At 42.5% G+C, this 19,980-nt stretch overlaps 1 protein-coding gene across 1 annotated transcript in view; it reads left to right on the top strand.

The window, feature by feature from the left end:
* Positions 1-19,980, top strand: part of LOC121291515 (glutamate receptor ionotropic, kainate 3) — a 558,849-nt gene that overhangs the window by 267,208 nt on the left and 271,661 nt on the right. The window contains exon 9 of the mRNA XM_041212818.1: positions 7,107-7,220. Coding sequence (XP_041068752.1) covers positions 7,107-7,220 — 114 coding nt within the window. The remainder of the gene's footprint in view (positions 1-7,106; positions 7,221-19,980) is intronic.

Here is a 19,980-nt window from a genome sequence, read left to right on the forward strand (position 1 = left end):
ATGACTGGCACCTACCTACCAATATTCACCGGGCTTGGACCTGCTATGGGCTAGTCTGAGCTAGTTGTAGCTGTGTGCTTTGTCTAGGCTAACATATGTCAAGTATCCCAGCAGCCTTTGCTTTGCAGGTTCCTTCCTAATATTTTTTCATGGCTAATAATATTACTGCTGCCATGCTATGCTATCAAACACCTATGTTACCTTTGCTAATAAATGAAAAATACCTTTTACACTCTAACAGTTACTGGTTAGGAGCTGGCACTTATTTGCAATATGTTTCTGCTTTTTACTTCTACAGTCGATTGGTGATGGCACTCGGATACCATGTGGACTTTGCCAATTAGTGGAGTGTAAAGGACCGGCATCCTATGTGTACTAGGGTTCCCTTAATCCAATCGCATATTTCTAAACCTGCATTGTTATGGGGCTACATTGCCTTCAGCTCTCCATTTATACTATGGAATGCAGTTGATATAGGGGTGGAGTAAGGTACCCCTCGAAAATAAAAGCATCAGAAAAGGACAACACTGCAGGAATTCCTCAGGGCAGCATCCTAGGCCCAAGCATCTTTAGTTGCTTCATCAATGACTTTCCCGCCTAGATAAGGTCAGAAGTGGGGATGTTTGCTGATGATTGCACAGCCGTCACTTCCATTAGCCACCTTCAGATAATGAAGCAGTCCATTCCCATATTTGGTAAGACCTGGACAGCATTCAGGCTTAGGGCTGATCAGTGGCAAATAACATTCACGCCAGATGACCATTTTCAATAAGAAAAGTTCTAACCACCTCCCTTGACATTCAATGGCACTAACATCTCCTAGTCCCCCTCTAGCAACTAGGGATACCATTGACTAGAAATTGAATTGGACCAGCCAATAAATATTTTGGCTACAAGAGCAGGTCAGAGGCTTGGTATTGTGTAGTGAGTAACTCACCTCCTGACTTCTCAAAGCCAGTCAACCATCTACAAGGCACAATTCGGGAGTATGAATAACTCTCTACTTGCCTGGATGAGTGCAGCTCCAGCACTAGCAACAGTCAAGAAGCTTGATGCCACTAAGACAAATATGCCTGCTTGATTAGCATCCCAACCACCATCTTAAACATTCACTCCCTCCACCACCAGCACACCAGGGCAGCTTTTGTATATCATGTAAAGATGCACTGCAACAGCTCGCCAAGGCTTCTTCAACCTTCTAAACCCGCAATCTCTTACACTTAGAAGACGGGGATAGAAAAGAGATAGGAACACCACTACCTCCAAGTTGTGCTCTGAGTCACATGTCACCCTGAATTGAAAAGATACTACCATTGCTTCATGGGCATGTTGTCATAATTTTGGGACTTCCTTCCTACCAGAACTGTAGATGGGCCTACACCATATGGACTGCAGTGGTTCAAGAAGGTGGCTCATCACCACCTTCTCAAGGGCAATAGGGATGAACAATAAATGTTGGCCCAACCAGCAATGCCTACATTCCATGAATAAATAAAAAAAATACTTTGAGAGATTGAGCTGCTTATTTAAAAATTTGCAACAATGTGATGTATAATATCCTATGAAATGTTGTTGGATATGGTTTATTGTGTACAGTTTTGTAGTTTAAAAAAAATCTATCCAACCTCAACAACAAGTCATAAAAATGAGTAGAAGGACAAATTTATTTATTAACAGATGTTGTGCATTAATACAGGGATACAATAGAAAATAATGTACATAAAGCATTAGTCTTTGTCATGGAGAAGGACTTGCCTCTCTACGGGAGCTCTTTTAGTTCAAAATCCAAGAGATCAGCAATTGCATTTCTAAATCTAGCTCCCCTCCCCCCCGGAGGATTGCAGTCCTAGTTTTTCATGGATTTATGATTCTGCCCCAGTTAAGGAGTTGGATATAATAGTGTTACACTAGGAGAGGGCTCTTGGACCACATATCTCCTAAAAGTCAAACAGTGACTTCAGCTTTTATCTCTTGCTATGCTCAGCTCTAGTCAAGGATGATGCACAATTTTTCAATGTAGCACATAAGCATTCCAGGGTTCCCTATATAACATTACCCAAGCTTACACTGGGAACAATTGGTGGTTGAGCTTTATTTTCAAATTATGTATATCTTTTCAATGTCCGTACTATCCTGTAGACACACACTTATTGTTAGATAAGGTTCCACTGGTTCTCTTTTGGGATCCCACCCAAATGGTCATTGCTCATTAGTCAGGGTCAACTTGGCAGGCTTTTCACACTGAGTCAGGAACAAACAGAGGCAGGAACTTTGGGTTAATTTCTGTGGCACTGGAGGTTAACAACCAGCCATGTTGGGTAATTTCAATATCACCATTAGATTCACTGTATTAGTTTGTCCCTGTAAGAAGCATAATATGGATTATCTTTTTAATGAAAGACTATTATTAGGATTCTGGAGGCCATTTTTTATTTGGTGTATAAACCTTGAGTATACCTTCAAACAAAAGCTCAAGGAATTTTAACAATAGTGGTAGGACAAAACCACCAAATAATCCAGCCCTTTTTCATAGATCAACTAACCCATCTACTTACGTATCTGTCTCTCACTATAACTTTAATTCTTACTTTCTACAGAAATGCATTAACTTGGCTCTTGATTCCATTTGTTTTGTCCACTTACCGTGTTATTTTGTGTGATCTGGGATGGAGGGTGGTAATTTATTCCACAAGTCTATTCTTGTTTGTATGGGAAGAATTCCACCTGATTTCCCTTCTTACTCCCAATTTGTGTCCACTGGATGTGAACCCTTCACAATAGTGGACAATTAGCCTGCATCAATGCTGTCAATGCTTTTCATATGTTCCTGAAATTTTCAATTAAATCACAGCTGAAGTCTCTGACTTCCAAAATAATGAGCTCAACTTCCACGTAATAACCTTTACTCAAAATTACATTCTCGATGCTCAGGAATTTGTGTTGTTACTTGCATCTCTACCTGCTAAAAGACAATTGCACCTTCCCTGTCATTTAATGAACAGAACTGCACCAATTCTTTCAAAATGGGGTTTGGTCAATGTCAGATACAGCAGCAATGCAACCTCTTTTTGATTTGTATTTTTATTTTGAATATAACTATCTAGTGTGCTGACTTTATATTGATTTATCTGTTATAAACCATGGCTTTCTTCCCTGATCAATTAGGTGCACCACTGTTTTACTTAACTATTACTTCCAAATCTGGTTAAGAGAGAAGAAGTGTGGTTGACAGGAATTCTAGCTAGGCTGTTAGATCTAGGGTAGTGAAGAGAAGAAGCAGCGTGATCACTATTCCACTTCTCACACATATCTTGAAATGGCTTACCAATAAATTGTGGACTGTTATCTGTAATGATCTCTCTAGACACATCAAATAAACTGAAACTAGCACTTAGAGCGTTTGTAACAGTTGTGCTTTACATATTGTGCAACTGTCGAACAATGGGGTACTTGGTAAAGTAGTTGACAATAACAATGAAGTCAGTGCCATGGACCTGAAGGAGGTCGGATGTGACATTGGATTAAGGATGGGTAGGAAATTCTTGTGGAATGACTGGTTCTTTCAGCTGACTTGTCATATACTCTTGACATGCCTTGCACTTCTTGATGATGACTTCAATGTCATTGTTCAAACCAGCCAATAGCCAATTGTGAGTCTTCTCGCCCGATCTATGCCCATGTGTGAGTGATGAAGTTGTTGGAAGAATGTCAGGGCCAGAATACTGCTGTCGGCATGTGGGGGTGGATCCGACATGCCAACATGCAAAATGACATGCAGTGTCGGGTGTGCGTCATGACATCATCGCACATCATTTAGATATTTTATTCGACGGGTGCGTGCCAGAGGTAGCTATGTGTCTGCCGAACTGTCAAGGGTCTATTAAGGCCATTAGGAAACTAATTAAGTTAATTAACAGCACTGCCTGTCGAACCTTAAGGTTGGCAGGCTGGTGAAGAGCCCAAATGGCCTTCGAATTTTTCGGGAAACCTCATCCACAGGCGGCATGAGGTTTTCTGAAAGTTTAATTAAATAATTAAATAAAATTTGTTACATACACAAACGTGTCCCAGCTCCATGAGGGGACACGCTTAAATAATTTTTCAGATCGTTTAGTAAAAATTTGTACTATCAACTTAATGCCCCTGAGGCAGCTTCGTGCCTCAGGGAGATTGCTGCGCTCTTTCGGTTATGGTCATTTCTTGCTTTGTTCCTTCCACAATGGTAATATCATCAGTGACACAGATGCATCCTGGCACAGTGCATGTATTATGGTCCATGTGAGTTTGAAAGATGTCCGTAAGATGTACAGATCAGTAACCAGTAACCATGGTTTCAAAGTTGCATTGAGCTGTTGTGGTTCAAAACATAAGATCAATGATCCATCCTTGCTTATGACACACGTAATTGAGTTGCACCAGCCTGTGTACTCTTGTACTCTTCTAATGATATTGTCTTTCTCCATTTTGTCTAGTTCTACTTTTAAATTTATCTTGTAAGTGAACGCTGCAGTTACGTGGTGGATCTATTGATGGATTTACTTTCTCCTGTAAGAGCAACGTTGCATAACATTTGAAACTGCAATTTTATGAAACTATTCTGGATATTTCAATGTTAGGTTGTGAACTGAGGTGATAGGAGTAGTTTCTGATGTTGATCTGCCTTGTGGTCTGTGATGAATTCCATGGATTGTTACTAGTGTGAGGTCATGGCACACTGGTAGACCTGTGTTCAATGGGCTTTTAGTGTTCATGATCGAGAATATCTGTGACACCCAGGAGGATTGATTGAACTTGCACTCCAGGAATTTGGATCCTGTGCATGGAATAAGTGAACTGCGGTACTGTGAAAGTTTCACATAGTAGGTTTCGCCATGGCCCTCCATGTTCTGTCTTTTTGAATTTGCAGGGGTAGCATGTTGGCACTTGCCCCTGTGTCAATCTTGGCCAATAATGAGCTGTTGCCACTTAGGGTAGATAATTTGAATCTTGCCAAACACTTAGTTAATGAGATGACATCTATGTTTTCCACAAGATTGACAGTGTGAAACATGTATCCACTGCTCTTTGTCTCATCGTGCACATCATTGTTATTCTCTGGTTTGTCAATCTCCTATGTATATGTTTCTGACAGGCTACCTGTCAGAATAGGATGGTCGTTCCTATATCTTGAAGGTACCTGTTGTGTCCAGTCTGTTTGGGTCAGCGTGTAATACTTGGCAGCTGCATCGGCCTTTGCTCTAGTTCACTGCTGCTGCCAAATGGCCCTTTCTGCCACATATCTTGCAGAATTGATTAAAAGCTTGGCATTTCCTTGGTGCATGCAGAAGGCAACACCTTCCACATGTTTTGCCAGGATTAGATATTTTAGGAAGTGTGTCACCAATTGGGGCTCTGCTTGGGGCCTGTAAGCTTTGTCAACTTGCTAGAATTGCTTCGTATTTATGTCTATCCTTGAGTAGCTCTTTATTGCTATAGTTTTGAGCTTGTCTAGTAGATCTTTGAAATGCTTCCATGGTTTATGAGCTTTGGTGCCTACAAGTCTGGATAGATCTGTGGTGAAGTTAAAGAGATGAGTTAAAAAGGGGTTAAAAGTTTAGTGTTTTGGGGAAAATAACACAATGTAGAAAAAATGGGCTGTTGCCTAGCGACAGTGGTCAAGGGATTCAGAGAGAGCGAGAAAGACAGTGAAGGGTTCAGTGTGTATCAAAGATTGAAGATGGATTTTTCAGTTCTCTTGAGAAGAGAAAAGTACAAGGCTAGTGGGACAGTAGTTAACTGAATAGTCAGTTATAGGACTCTGATCAGTTTAGCTACTGAAACAGTGAGTTTAAAGTTTGGTTATTTTTGGGTGTCTCAGAGAGAGATATGAGAAGTGTCAAGTGAATGCTCAAGAATTCACTGGAACAAAATCATTTGCACGTGTGCCAATCTCAAGCAAGGAGCCTTTCTCAAGCTAGTGGTAGCTCTTCACTGGTTTATGTGTCTGTAAAGATATTGTTGAGTAAAGCAATATTGGGAAATTGAATCATCATCTTGGGTTGGTATTGAGATCTTTTCAACCTTGTTGCCTGGTGTGAAATACTTCATTTTTCTTGTTTAATAAATGTTTTATTCTTTGAGTTAAAAGTTCATCAGCAGACTCCTGTGAATTTGTTCAGTCATTTTCCTCCATGATTTCTAAACAAAAAAGTTAGGATCTATCAGGCCACGTTTCACTCTGGGATCTTACTTGTCCAGTATTAACATCAACTGGGGTCGTAACACTTCCCTGGCCCAATTTTTACAACTTTTTTTTGATTTGACTCTCCCTCGCTTGCTATCGAACTAACCCACACCCTGGTTGCTCGCCTTTCCTGAATGAGCTAACCTGATGCTGGTCCTCTCAATGCGCTGTCCCACTTACAGAACTGACAGGGTATGCACTGCAATCTGTCCATGAGCGATCCGTAAGCTTACCAGATTTTTATTTGAGCACTTTCCCGGCTCTGTGTCTTCAAAGCCTTTCAGTGCAGTCACCACATTACGGTCTCAGCACTCTCTGAAGCTGCGGCTTTGTTGCAGCCCGACCAGAATGTCAAGGGTAATTTCCTGCCAGGTAGCATGATCTAAGAATGCTTGCCATGTCATACTTGTACTGAATCTTGCTTCCAGGCTGAGCACTATGACGTTTAGAAGGGACCACAGCTGTACACCATGTTGTGGTCTTTAGAATAATATAAAAAGTACCAATCGCTCATACGAGATTAGATAAACACATTGTGGGTTTATTTATTAATTCCAGGCACATATGAGCAAATATACATGGACAGAGGGATTGAAGACAGAAAAGCTGCAGAATTCTGTATAGTGTACTCGGCTTAAGAGCAAAATTGAAACATAACACACTCCCTTTCTAGTGATGTCATGTTGCTGTTCCTTAAAGGCATATTACAACAAATACAACTGACTTTTGTTTATCACATGAACTAACATGTTAGCATGTTAAGTATTGATCTTCTGAGATAGCTGTGGAAAAATGCGTTTTTGATTTTATACAAATTTGAATATTTACTGTTGTGTGCCTGTGTTTGATGATATTAAGTTTGTTGTGATTTTTTGTCACATAGATTGGAACCTGGGACACAATCAATGGCTTAAATATCACTGAGATTTCCAGGGGAAGAGGATCTAACATAACAGATTCATTGACAAATCGGTCACTAATTGTGACAACAATCCTGGTAGGTGATTTTGCTAGATTTCCTCCTTTCTTCTGAAAAGTAATTAGTCTAAAGCAGAATTCTGCATTCCATGGTGCTGAGATCCAAACTAGAGACTGAAATTAAATTTTGGATCTCAAAATACCAAATTTCAAGCTCCAATCCTGCACTATTTTCAAAGCTTTCTGACTGATACACTTGAAAATACAAATTTATCAGATCCAGGTCATAGTCAATCTAGCGCCACAGTTCAAAAAACATGGCCAGTTATATTCAATTTTGAAATTATAAAGCCAGTATTAATACTCTTTACACAGCAAAATATCTGCTTGAAAGATGAGTCAATAGGCATCCAAATCTTACAGTAATCCTATTAAACTGCCCTGTTCTCGATATGCAGACATGGGAGGAAGGTGGATTGTTGAATGAGGTTTGCTGAGTTCAATATTCATTTTCGTAAGCCCAACTAATTGCCTCAACATAATTTTTGCAATATTTTATTTTCACCCGAATTACAATAAGGGTACAAAGATGGGCACCATACCAAAAAGAACCACCTGGGCAGGAAAAGGGGCAAAAGCTTCAAAGGTGGAGGCGAAGGGCTGATTGAGCAGATCACTGTAGGATTATTGCAGTGAATGGAGGCCTCGCTCTCATCCAATGCCATCTGTCATATTGAAATGGATGGAAATTTGACTCATTATAAATCCTAAATGTAAAGATGGCACACAGCACATGCCTATTGGAAGCGTCACAGATTTTTGAGCAGTACAAAAAGAGATCATTTGGCTCATTATAACTGTTCTGAATTTGAAATAAGCACTTAATTATGGTCCCCTGTCCTTGTCCCATATGCTTTAAAACATTTCTTTTTTCTTTTTCAATTATTTATTAGTTTTCCTTTGGAAAAACCATTATTGTTTCTGCCTCTGTCACTGGTCCTGATAGGGCATTCCAGCCTCTTCATGAACAAATGGCTCCTGATCTCCCATTGTTCTTTAAAATATGATATTAATCTTACGTCTAGTAACTAATTCACCAAGCAGAAGATTTTTTTTTCCTGATTTATTTATCAAACTTGTTCATAATTTTGAACACCTCAATAAAATACCTTTAGTCTTGCTTGCTTTATTGTAAAGAGCTCCAATTCTCTCATCTATGTAACTAAAGTCTTTTGTCCCTTAGTAAATTGCTTTTAAACTGTCTCTATGGCCATGACATTCTCTCTGAAGTAAAGTGCCCAAAATTGGTGCAGTATTCTAAGTGCAACCCCTAAATCTCCCCTCTTCCATTTTTGTTAAAGTTTTAGTGTATATGCTGTCTTTTATTATTCATCACAAGGTCTATAACTTCCTATTCCTCCAGATTAAATTTCAACTTCATTCTGGCCAGTCTATTAACCTGCCTGAGAAGACTTTGTCATCTGCTTCACAGTTAACAGCACTCCTGATTTTTGTTCCTTCTGCAAATTTTGATATTGTGCCTTTATGCTTCGTATGCTTGGGTCCAATTAATCATTTGTGGGTACTGAGAAGAGCAATGTTTGCAACACTACCCCAGGGGGCTCCATTGTTTACATTCCTTCACTTTAAAAAAACATTCATTTGCCACTTCTACATTTCCTTTAAATCAATTCCTTCTCCATGCCAAAGCACCCTTTTTAGTACAATGTACCTTAATTTTATCATCAAGTCTTCTATGCAGTTCTTTATCAATTGACTCTTCAAAACCCTTTTACAGTAAATTCATTGCAATTCCTTTGTCAAGGAAATCTACTATGTTGTTAAAAATTAAACCGAATTTGTCTGATATAACTTACCTCTCAAATGTATGATGGCTGTTTGAATGAACTCATTCCCTTTTCAGTAAATATTAATCTAATTCAGTATTACAACCCCTAGAAGCTTAGTTGTTATCAGTTAGGCAGACTGGTCTGTAAATACATAGTTTATTCTTTTCTCTTCTTTTAAACAATTCTCCACTTAATCTGTTACTGCCTTTTTCAAGTAACATTATGGGAGCTTTTCTCAGCTGTGGCTCAGTGCCTCTCTGTCAGAAGATTAGGGGTTTAAATCCTACTTGGGCACAAAAATCTAGGTGGTGTGTAGTGCTGAGGGAGTGCTGCACTCTGAGGTTCTGTCTTTTACATGAGATGTTAAACTGAGACCCCATCTCACAGATCAGCATAAAAGTCCTATCACATTGGCCGGAATTTTCCGAGGAACAGCACTGATCAGTGGGTTTCCGCTCCGTTTGAACATTCCTTCGACCTGACACTTCTGTATTTCTTCTGGGACCTTCTCAGCCTGACTTTCCCAGAAATGCGGAATAAAGCCGAGAGAAAGACAAGACATGCCCCCGTTAGCTGGCACTAGCTGTCGTACAGTAAGTTTAAAGGTCCAGTTGGAATGTGAGTGAATGGATGAATGAGTGGATGCATGAGTGAGTAGAAAGTGGGTAGGATTGTAGGATGGATGAGGTAAGTGGGTATGGTGGGTAGGTGACCAGTGGGTGAGGTAGTAGGTGGGTAGGGTGGTAAGTGGTTGAGGTGATAGGTATGTGAGGAGGCAGGTGGATGAGGTGGTAGGTGGGTGAGGTAGCTGGTTAGGGTGGCAGGTGACTGAGGTTGTAGGTGGGTAGGGTGATAAGTGGATGAGGTGGTAGGTGTGTGAGGAGGCAGGTGCATGAGGTGGTAACTGGTCAGGGTGGCAGGTGAGTGAGGTGGTAGGTATGTGAGGAGGCAGCTGGATGAGGTGGTCGTTGGGTCTGGGGGATAGTTGGCTGGAAAGGAGGTAGTTGAGTTGGGCTGGGTTGATGGGGTAGTCAGGTGGCCAGGCAGGGTTGTCGGGTCAGTGGTAGTTGGGTTGCATTGGGGTGTAGTTGGGTTGGGGGTAGTTGGGTTGGGTCAGGGGGAGTTGGGCTGGGGGAGTGGGGTAGCCAGGGATTCGAGGTGGTAGTTGGCTCAGGTGGGAAGTTGGATAGTCGGGGGGGCTATTTGGGGGTCTAGTCGGTCAGTTCCCTTGGTAATTGGACGATCTAGGGAGTAGTCGGGTTGGGTTTGGGGGTAGTCAGGAGAAGGGGGTTCAGTGTGAGTTTTTGGGCAGTCAGTTCTGGAGTTACCCAGGTGTTAGATTGAGGCAGGATTTTCGTCTCGTTGGGCGGGCCCAGGAACGGCCGCGAGACCGCCTGCTAGCGGGCTCCGACCATGCTTTCAGGCTGGCTGGCCAATTAACAGCTAACTAGCGTGAAAGGCACGCTAAGAGCCTCAGTGCTGCCAGGGTTTGGGGAGGGAGGAGCGCGAGCACTGAAGTGTGCGCATGCACAGGGGAGCATGCACTGACAGCTCCCTGAAGGCACAGAGCTGCCTCAGGGAGCTGAAGGATTTTAAAATGAAAAGTAAACTATTTACATATTATATAAACATGTCCCCACGTGTGACTCAGTCACATGAAGAAGGACATGTAAAAAAGATGTTAAAAAATTTTATTGATTTTTTTTTTTAGTAACTGTTGGAAATCTCATCCTGCCCGTGGATGAAGTTTTGTTAAAAATGCAAAGGCTGCCTGGCCTATTCGCCCGCCCACCAGCTGAGTGGTTGAATCATGCTTGCTTAATTACTTAAGGGCCTTAATAGGGTGCGCTGCCGCCTCTCGTGCCTGCCTGCCAACCAAAAGATCGCGAGAGTGCGCAATGATGTTGGGACGCTCGCCTGACATTATCGCGCCTCATTTTATGCTTGAGCGGGTCAGGTGCGCGCCTGCCTGCTCAGCGCAAATTTCTGCCCTAGGTTTTCATCTGTCTAGCAGTTCCTGGGTAACTATTCAGTTAAGTAAGTCAGAACCATCCCAAGCCTCCGACTCTAAGGCAGAGTGGGAGACTTGCCGAGGGTCCCGAGGAGCAGGGCAATTGCCTCTTGGATGTTGAAACTTCCTGGGCAATTCCCACAGAGGTCAGTGCATCAGGACCTCCACAGGGCTCTAATGCTCATCGCAGTCCAGAGACCAGAGATTTGGGCCATTATTTCAAAGAAGAGCAGGTTCTCCCTAGGGTCCTGACCAATAAATATCCTTCAATACCCTCAGTAAAGCAGATTATATGATCATTATCCCATTACTGTTTATCAGATTGCAAATTGCAGCATGCAATTTGACTGCTATGTTTTCTGCATTACACCAGTGACTGTACTTCAGAAGTGCTTCACTGGCATAAAGTGCTTCAGAGCACCCTGAGGTCATGAAAGCAGGAGTACCAGCCTTGATTTTTGTGTTCAACCTCAAACCTTCTGACTCAGATAAACAAAGACAGTATCTGCATGACCAGTTCTTAGATCCCTGATTTATGCTTTGAGTCAGACATCAAGCTGAGGTCAGGACACTCCATGCCATCAACAGTTAGTCCCTAAACATGTTGCCTCCTATCCAGCATAATTCATATTGGAGTATTATCAAAGATTGTATGACCAACATTCATAAAATTTGAGTATTCGCATACTTTTAATTCTGGTCTTGATGCTTTTCAAGGTGGTAACCTGGTTCAGTTTTATTAATACAGCTGAAAATGGGGTCACCACTAAAACTAAGCATTGGCAATAATATTCCCAGTACTCTACCTGTGAACAATCTGATTTAAATTCACTGAAAGTGGCTTCAGAAATCTATTCTGAACTGTTTAATAGTTTATTTGATGTACACTAGTCAGCCTCTTAATAAATTATATCATTGGCATGCAAAAAAAAACTTTCAAAGCATGTCCGCCAGTGCCTGAGCAGCCAGGAAAATGAAACCAATTTGAGGAGCCTTCACTATATCAGGGCAATTGGTAGAATTTCATCTAGACCTGGGGCGTGGTCAGTTTTGCAGATGGAGCCTAATTTGGGTGAATTGAATCCTGCATCAGTGGAAAATATTGCAGAAAACACAAATATAAGTGGTGTGGGGCGCAACTGACTCATGTTTAAAATCCCTGATCTTTTGTGCTGATGCTGTCAATCTACAGGGATTGAACTGAATTACTGACATAAATAAGTGGAAACTGTACCTCAAGATCTTTCAAAAATTTGCACTTCAGGAAAAAATTCTAAATACAATTTACTGTAATAAAATAAAGCTTCTAAGAATTATGGCACAGATCATTAAATATTTTGCTGGGATTGAAATGCAGATTTAAAGGAAAGTGGGGAAAACATTTAACATATTCCTGGAGTAATCTGTGGTCCATAAAAATATAAAATTGAGAGCACCTTTGGTGGAAAATGCTACTGTGAAATCTATTATTTTTTCCGAAATGTTGTTTGAATGGAATGCCCTGTTTATTTTCAGTATCAAATCAGTGGCTAGCAGGATTCATCAAATAAAATGAGGACACCTTCAAAGCAAAGCCTATTGATTATAGTCATCATGGTGAGCATGAGCATGGAAGAGATCACAGAGAAAAACATCAATTCTAGTAATTCAGTAAAACCCAATTCTGCTACCAGCAGTCATGATTAGTCTGTGTCTTAGCAAAATGTAATGCAGTGAAAGGAAGGGAGGGTAATAATAAATAGGTTAACAACCTTTGTAGAGTTTGACTCAAACATAATTCTAACACTAATCTAGCTAACAGGGTGAGGGATATTCTTCTAGTTGGTGCATTGTCTTATCGATGGATTTTTGGATAAGTTAATGCATTCTGATAGGGTTTATGGAATGCAGATTTTTTTCAAGTGCTCTGAATTAAGACTTCTGCTCTTCAGCAATGAAAACCATGTCTCTTAAAGTGCTAGGTGGTTTGAACTACAAGGTGGGTAAGAGAATTGTCAAGGGAATTTGACGCAGTGCCAGCTTAAGAAGTTGAAATTCTCTCATTCCTCTTTGTAGAAGTAGAGGATGGATTACACTATTAAAACACCATTAGACACAAACCCATTCATGACGGTTTTGCTGATGGTGCTGAACATTTTCTTAACTTCAGCACTTTCCACCGAATCTGGGGTAACTCCAGGGAGGTAAATGAGACATTGATTGCTTAGACATGGAGTTACTGGAAATATCACGTGTGACTGCTGGTAATGGCTATCTCCCTTATTTCACCAACCTCCATGCCCCCTTCGCCCCCAGCGCCTCTGTACACATCCGTCTCTTCACTCCCCACAACCACCACCACCATTTCCTTAGCTTTCAGTGCCACTTGGGTATACAGTAGCTTTGAAATCAAAGGAAGGACTCAGGCTTGTACCCCTGATATCCAGAAAATTACTTGGAGATGAGTTGAAGACAACAAAATTACCAAGGCCCAGGTGTTCAGAGATGGGAGAATTCCTGGTCCTGCAAACCTGACCTTTAAAAACAGTGTGCCACAGTTCCAATTTTCATTCCGAGATGGGGTGGAGGGAGGGCGCTGCGGGCTGGATTAGAAGTCAAGTCCACCATCCCGGGAACAAGTGCGGAGTCTGCCTGGTGCGGAGGTGGACTGGGCGGAAGGCCTGCCTCTGTGCTCTGGCTTTTGTTGAGTTCAATTTTTTAAAAAAAGATTAAAGCAAAAAGCAGCTCTCCAGCCCTCACCTCATCCCTCGCCCCCCCCACACACTACCCATGCCCCATCCATGCCAACCTATGCCACATCATGCCACCCAGTCCAAAGTCCTTCACACCCACTTTGCCAACACATGCCACTCTGACTCTTCATGGCCCCTCATATCATGTCCATACATGCCCCTTGACCTATCCCCATGGCCCCTCACACCCTCCACGGCCCCCAAATCGCCATGTTCCTTTATAGCCCATTTGCCAACTTAGTGCCAACTTCAACCCAAGCCCCCCAGTGTCACCCTTTTCCCTTACCCCATTCATGCCAACTCAACCTGTGTCCTCCATAGGGAAACCTCAGGAACCATACTGACATAAAATGAAGTTATGTGCTTATTGATGATGTCACTATTTTAAACAAAACAGCACTCTCACTTAGAAAAAAGATGTTCAACAGAAATTTCTTCAACTAACCTCTTATTAAAACAAGCGTTACTTTTCTATGACCACTTGAAACTGACAATCAAACTGCTCACTTAACAGGCACCCCTCTGTGATAATGTTAGTTTGTAAACTCAGTCATTGCAGTACAAATCATATAATGAAAGCCCTCAGATGAAATGAAATATCGCACACGGCCTTTTTTTGAACATCAGACTTATTTTTTTAGTTAAAGTCCAGCAGAGTTAAATCCATTCACGTATTTGACAGTTCCAGTGTGGATTGATAGTTCCAATGAGTTTTGGTAGTTCTTTGACAGCTTTGACAGTACTTTGACAGCTTGAGAGTTTGACAGCTTTGACAGCTTTGAAAGTTCCAATGTTTTTATGCATTTTTTATGCACAATTGTGTTTACTTTTAACACTCCCAAAGGATGTCTGACCTAACCCAATGGGTGCCTTACCTACCTCAAAAGGGTTCCTTACCTCTCCCAAAGGCTTTATGTGACCAGATCCAAAGGGGTACCATACCTCTCTAAAGGGGTATTCTGGCTATCCAAATGAATCCATTAAGTTCAGACCAGCTCTTACCTGGTCTAATCTGAACACGCTGAATTTCATACTTCTGGCCTACCAAAATCCCACTTTAGTGGAGGCAACTGATGTTTTAAATGCCCAACTGCTTCCGTAAACCACGCATGCGTGAATGCAAGCTCAACTTCAGTCCCGGCCTCGTTAAAATAGGAAATGTCATGTTCGGGGGTGGGATATAGGATTCTCAGCCATTTCTGCCATTTTTGCCATATCAAAGAGCCTCTCCGTCATGGTGAAAATCTGCTCCCAAGTTGACATTCGCAATTGGGAACTATATTAACGGCTTAATTGAACTCCAATTGCATTTATTGCTTTCACTGAGTCTCTGCTATGCTCAGATATCTAGTAAAAATATTCTTGAAATATAAATGTGGCTCTGATAACCATAAAGATCGCATGGTTCAAAAACTGGAGAACTAAACATTCAACAGATAATTTAATTTCAAATAATGCTTGAAATGTTGTTCAGCAAAGGAATGTAAAGTGTGGGAGAAAGAGATTGATTAAAGCCCATTTCAAATATTATTTGAGACCAAATTCAATCATGCTTACTCCTCCCCATCATTTGTTCATGTCAGAAACTGATGGATGAGGGCATTCTCATCTCATGTGCCTGTACCCATTTTCTCTGTATGTGCAAAGTTGTCAATACATTGAATACTTTCATCATCAATGTGGGTAGTGGGATTTGGGAAAATTCCTGATCTAGCCTGTGCACCTCAGGAGCATGTGCCCACAAAAGTGACATCTTCATTGTGGAGGAGTGGGTGCTGGCTGGAGTTGGGCCAGCCAACCTGGGAGAGGGGTCAGAGGCAGTCACAGGGGCTGCTGGGTGCCAAAGCAGGCTGTTTAAAAGGCACGCCTCAGTGCCATGCAACTTCATTGCAGTTAAAATAAAAACACAAAGGCCCTCCAGCCCTGATCCCTCACAACCCCTCACCCCTCATCGCAACCCCTCATGCCCTCTGTGCCAAACTGTGCCCCTTGGCCTAACTGCTAATGGCTTGTCATTCCCCCTATACCAAGCTATGGTATTTTCATGTCCATCGACCCACTGTACACGGTATAGAATCAATGATCCCTATAGTGACAATAGGATGTGTAAAAAATCATTTATTCATTATTTTCCATGATAAGCTTACATAGAGGCTCAGCTGAGAGCCCAGACATACATTACTCTGTTGAAACACTTGAACACCAGAAAAAACGTTGCTTGATTGACAGCTCTGGCTCTCTGATCTCTGCTGCCAACTTCATTTACACAACATTAAGAGGTCTCAAGGGCTTGCAGCTTCTGTTAATGGCACTTTAAATGGTCCGGACAATTGACATTTTTATTAGGCTGTAGTGAAAATATTTTTTTAAAAGGAAAATAATGATTGAATGACTTTTTAATAACATTTTTAAACATCCTATTGTCACTATAGGTTTCGTTGGCTCTATACAGTGCCTAGTGGTTCAATAGACATGAAAGTGCCATAGTTTGGTATAGGGGTCATGAAGGGCCAGCGGGTAGGTGGAGGGTCATAGCTTGGCATGGGGCATCAGGGGCCATGGCAGTGGGTGGGGGGCATACCTTGGCCTGGGGAGTATGAAGATGAGCATTTGAACTCATCTTTTAAAAGGTCCCCTCATGCATACTAGGGTCCATGAAACCTCAGGTGACGTGAACTACGATTTTTTAAAAACCTGGCCTGACTCAATGAAAATTGTGGTAGAGTAGGACATGCCTATCTCCACAATGGAGTTGGCTAAGCCGGGAGTGCTGGGTGCAGGCTTTTAACCTGAACTAGCCTGACCCCTTTAAAAGTAGTCCTGAAAATCAGACAGCCTGGGAATGGGGTTTTGAGTCCCAGAATCGGGACCAGCCCATAATTTTTAAAGGGCTCCTGAGTCACCCTGACTCAGAGTAAATCCATCCCATTGTTCTCATCAAAGCAGAGGACAGAACTTTCAGAGGCACTGTACCACTTCAGCTGCAGTGAGTGACATATCACAAAATCAGAGTTAATTTGCTCACAATTTACCACTCATTGACATAAATGGATGGGAATACAGTGAGAAGCACACCCTGCAGCTTCCAATAAGAATCCTGCTGCATCTGAGTTCCCCATGTTCACAAAACATTGAGATAACCTACCTAAAACCACATTAAAAGCAAACAGATATCACTTACTATTCTGGCACACCTTTCCCAAGCTCCACCCCCACAATCTCCCACCAACATCCACACTCATGAATTTATAGACCGTTATATCAAAATATATATTTTTTCTTCATTCATGGGACGTGGACTTCGCAGAGTAGGCAAGTATTTATTGCTCATCTCTAATTGCCCATGAGAAGGTGGTGGTGAGCTGCTTTCTTAAACTGTTGCAGTCCATATGGTGTAAGTACAGCTACAGTGCTGTTAGGGAGGGAATTCCAGGATTTTGACCCAGCAACAGTGAAGGAACAGCAATACATTTCCAAGTCAGGATGGTGAGTGGTTTGGTCTGCTGCTCTTGTCCTTCAAGATGGTAGAGGTCATAGGTTTGGAAGGTGCTGTCTAAGGAGTCTTGATGAGTTTCTGCTGTGCACCTTGTGGATGGTACAAACAGCTGCTAATCTTTGTTGGTGGTGAAGGGAGTGAATGTTTGTAGATGGGGTGTCAATCAAGGAGGCTGCTTTGTCCTGGAAAGTGTCAAGCTTCTTGAATGTTGTTGGAGCTACACTCATCCATGCAAGTAAAGGGTATTCCATCGCACTCCTGAATTGTGCCTTGTAGATGGCAGACAGGCTTTAGGGAGTCAGGAGATTAGTTTCTCGTCACAGGATTCCTAGCCTCTGACTTGCTCTTGTAGCCACAGTATTTATATGGGTAGTCCAGTTTAGTTTCTAGTCAATGGTAACCCCCAGGATGTTGATAGTAGGGGATTCAGAGATGGATAGATTCGCTCTTGTTGGCGATGATCATTGCCTGGCGCAAATATTTCTTGCCACTTGATGGCTCAGGACTGGGTATTGTCCAGGTTTTGCTGCATTTGGACATGGACTGCTTCAGTATCTGAGGAGACTCGAATGGTGCTGAACATTGTGCAATCATCAGCGAACATCCCCACTTCTGACCATATAATGGAAGGAAGGTCATTCATGAAGTAACTGAAGATGGCTGGGTCTAGGATATTACAATGAGGAACTCCTGCAATGATGTCCTGGAACTGAGATGATTGACCACCAACAACCACAGCCATCTTCCTTTGTGCAAGGTACGACTCCAACCATCAGAGTGTTTTCCTCCTGATTCTCATCGACTCCAATTTTGCTAGGGCTCCTTGAAGCCACACTTGGTCAAATTCTGTCTTGATGTCAAGGGCAGTCACTCTCACCTCGCCTCTGGAGTTCAGCTCTTTTGTCCATGTTTGAACCAAGGCTGTAACGAGGTCAGGAGCTGAGTGCTCTGGCAGAACCTGAGCTGAGCATTGGTGAACAGGTTATTGCTAAGCAAGTGCCGCTAGATAGCACTGTTGATGACTCCCTTTATCACTTTAATGATGATCGAGTGTTGACTGATGGGGCGATAATTTGTTGGGTTGGATTTGTTGTGCTTTTCTTCTACAGGACATACATGAGCAATTTTCCACATTGGCCAGTGTTGCAGCTGGACTGGAACAGCTTGGCTAAGGGCACAGCTAGAACTGGAGCTCAAATCTTCAGTACTATTGCTGGAATATTGTCAGGGCCCATAGCCTTTGCAGTACCCAGTACCTTCAGCTGTTTCTTGATTTCATGTGGAGTGAATCGAATTGGCTGAAGACTGGCATGTGGGTTGCTGGGAACCTTCTGAGGAGGCTGAGATGGATCATCTACTCGGCACCTCTGGCTGAAGATTCTTGCAAATGTTTCAGCCTTACCTTTTGCACTGATGTGCTGGGCTTCCCCATCATTGAGGACATTTGTGGAGCCTTCTCCTCTAATTATTTGTTTAATTGTACACCTCCATTCATGATTAGATGTGACAGGACTGCAGAGCTTATATCTGATCCATTGTTTGTGGAATCGCTTAGTTCTGTTTGTCGCTTGCTGCTTATGCTGTTTGGCATGCAAGTAGTCCTGTGTTGTTGCTTCACCAGGTTGACACCTCATTTTTAGGTATGCCTGGTGCTGCTCCTGGCATTCCCTCCTGCACTTTTCATTGAACTAGGCTTGGCGATAACGGTAGGGTGGGGGATATGCCTGGCCATGAGGTTACGGATTGTGGTTGAGTACAATTCTACTGCTGCTGATGGCCCACAGTGCCTCATGGATGCCCAGTTTTGGGTTGCTAAACCTTTCGAAATCTATCCTATTTAGCATGGTGGTAGTGCCACACAACACGATGGAGGGTATCTTCAAAGTGAAGATGGGACTTCATCTCCACAAGGACTGTGTGGTGGTACTCTTACCGATACTGTCATGGACAGATGCATTCGCGGCAGGCAGGTTGGTGAGCTTGAGGTCACCAAGTATGTTTTTCCCTCTTGTTAGTTCCCTCACCACCTGACACAGACCCAGTCTAGCAGCTATGCCCTTTAGGACTTGGCCAGTTTGGTCAGTAGTGGTGCTATGAGCCACTCTTGGTGATGGACGTTGAAGTCCCCCACTCAGAGCACATTCTGCGTCCTTGTCACCCTTAGTGCTTTCTCCAAGTGGTGTTCCGTGAGGTGTATTGATTCATTAGCTGAGCGGCGGGGAGGGGTGATATGTGGTAATCAGGAGGAGGGTTCATTGCCCATGTTTGGCCTGATGCCATAAGACTTCATGTGCTCTAGAATCAATGTTGAGAACTCAAAGGTCAACTCCCTGCCAACCTCTGGTGGTCCTGTCCTGCCAATGGGACAGAACATACCCAGGGATGGTGATGGCTATGCCTGGGAAATTGTCTGTAAGGTATGATTCTGTGAGTATGACTATGTCAGGCTGTTGCATGACTAGTGTGTGAGACAGCTCTCCCAATTTTGGCAAAACCCCCCAGATGTTAGTAAAGAGGACTTCGCAGGGTTAACAGTGCTGAGTTTGCCATTGTCGTTTCCAGTGCCTAAGTCAATGCTCGGTAGGTAGTCCGTTCACTTTCATTCCTTTTAGGCTTTTTAGCAGTTGGATACAACTGAGTGGCTTGCTAGGCCTTTTAAAAGGGCAGTTTTCAGAGTGCATTCCTGTGGGTCTGGAGTCACATGTAGGCCAGGCAAGGACAGCAGATTTCCTTCTAAAGGAAAATCTTGT

Source organism: Carcharodon carcharias, chromosome 19 (genome assembly GCF_017639515.1).
Source record: "Carcharodon carcharias isolate sCarCar2 chromosome 19, sCarCar2.pri, whole genome shotgun sequence".
NCBI lineage: Eukaryota > Metazoa > Chordata > Chondrichthyes > Lamniformes > Lamnidae > Carcharodon > Carcharodon carcharias.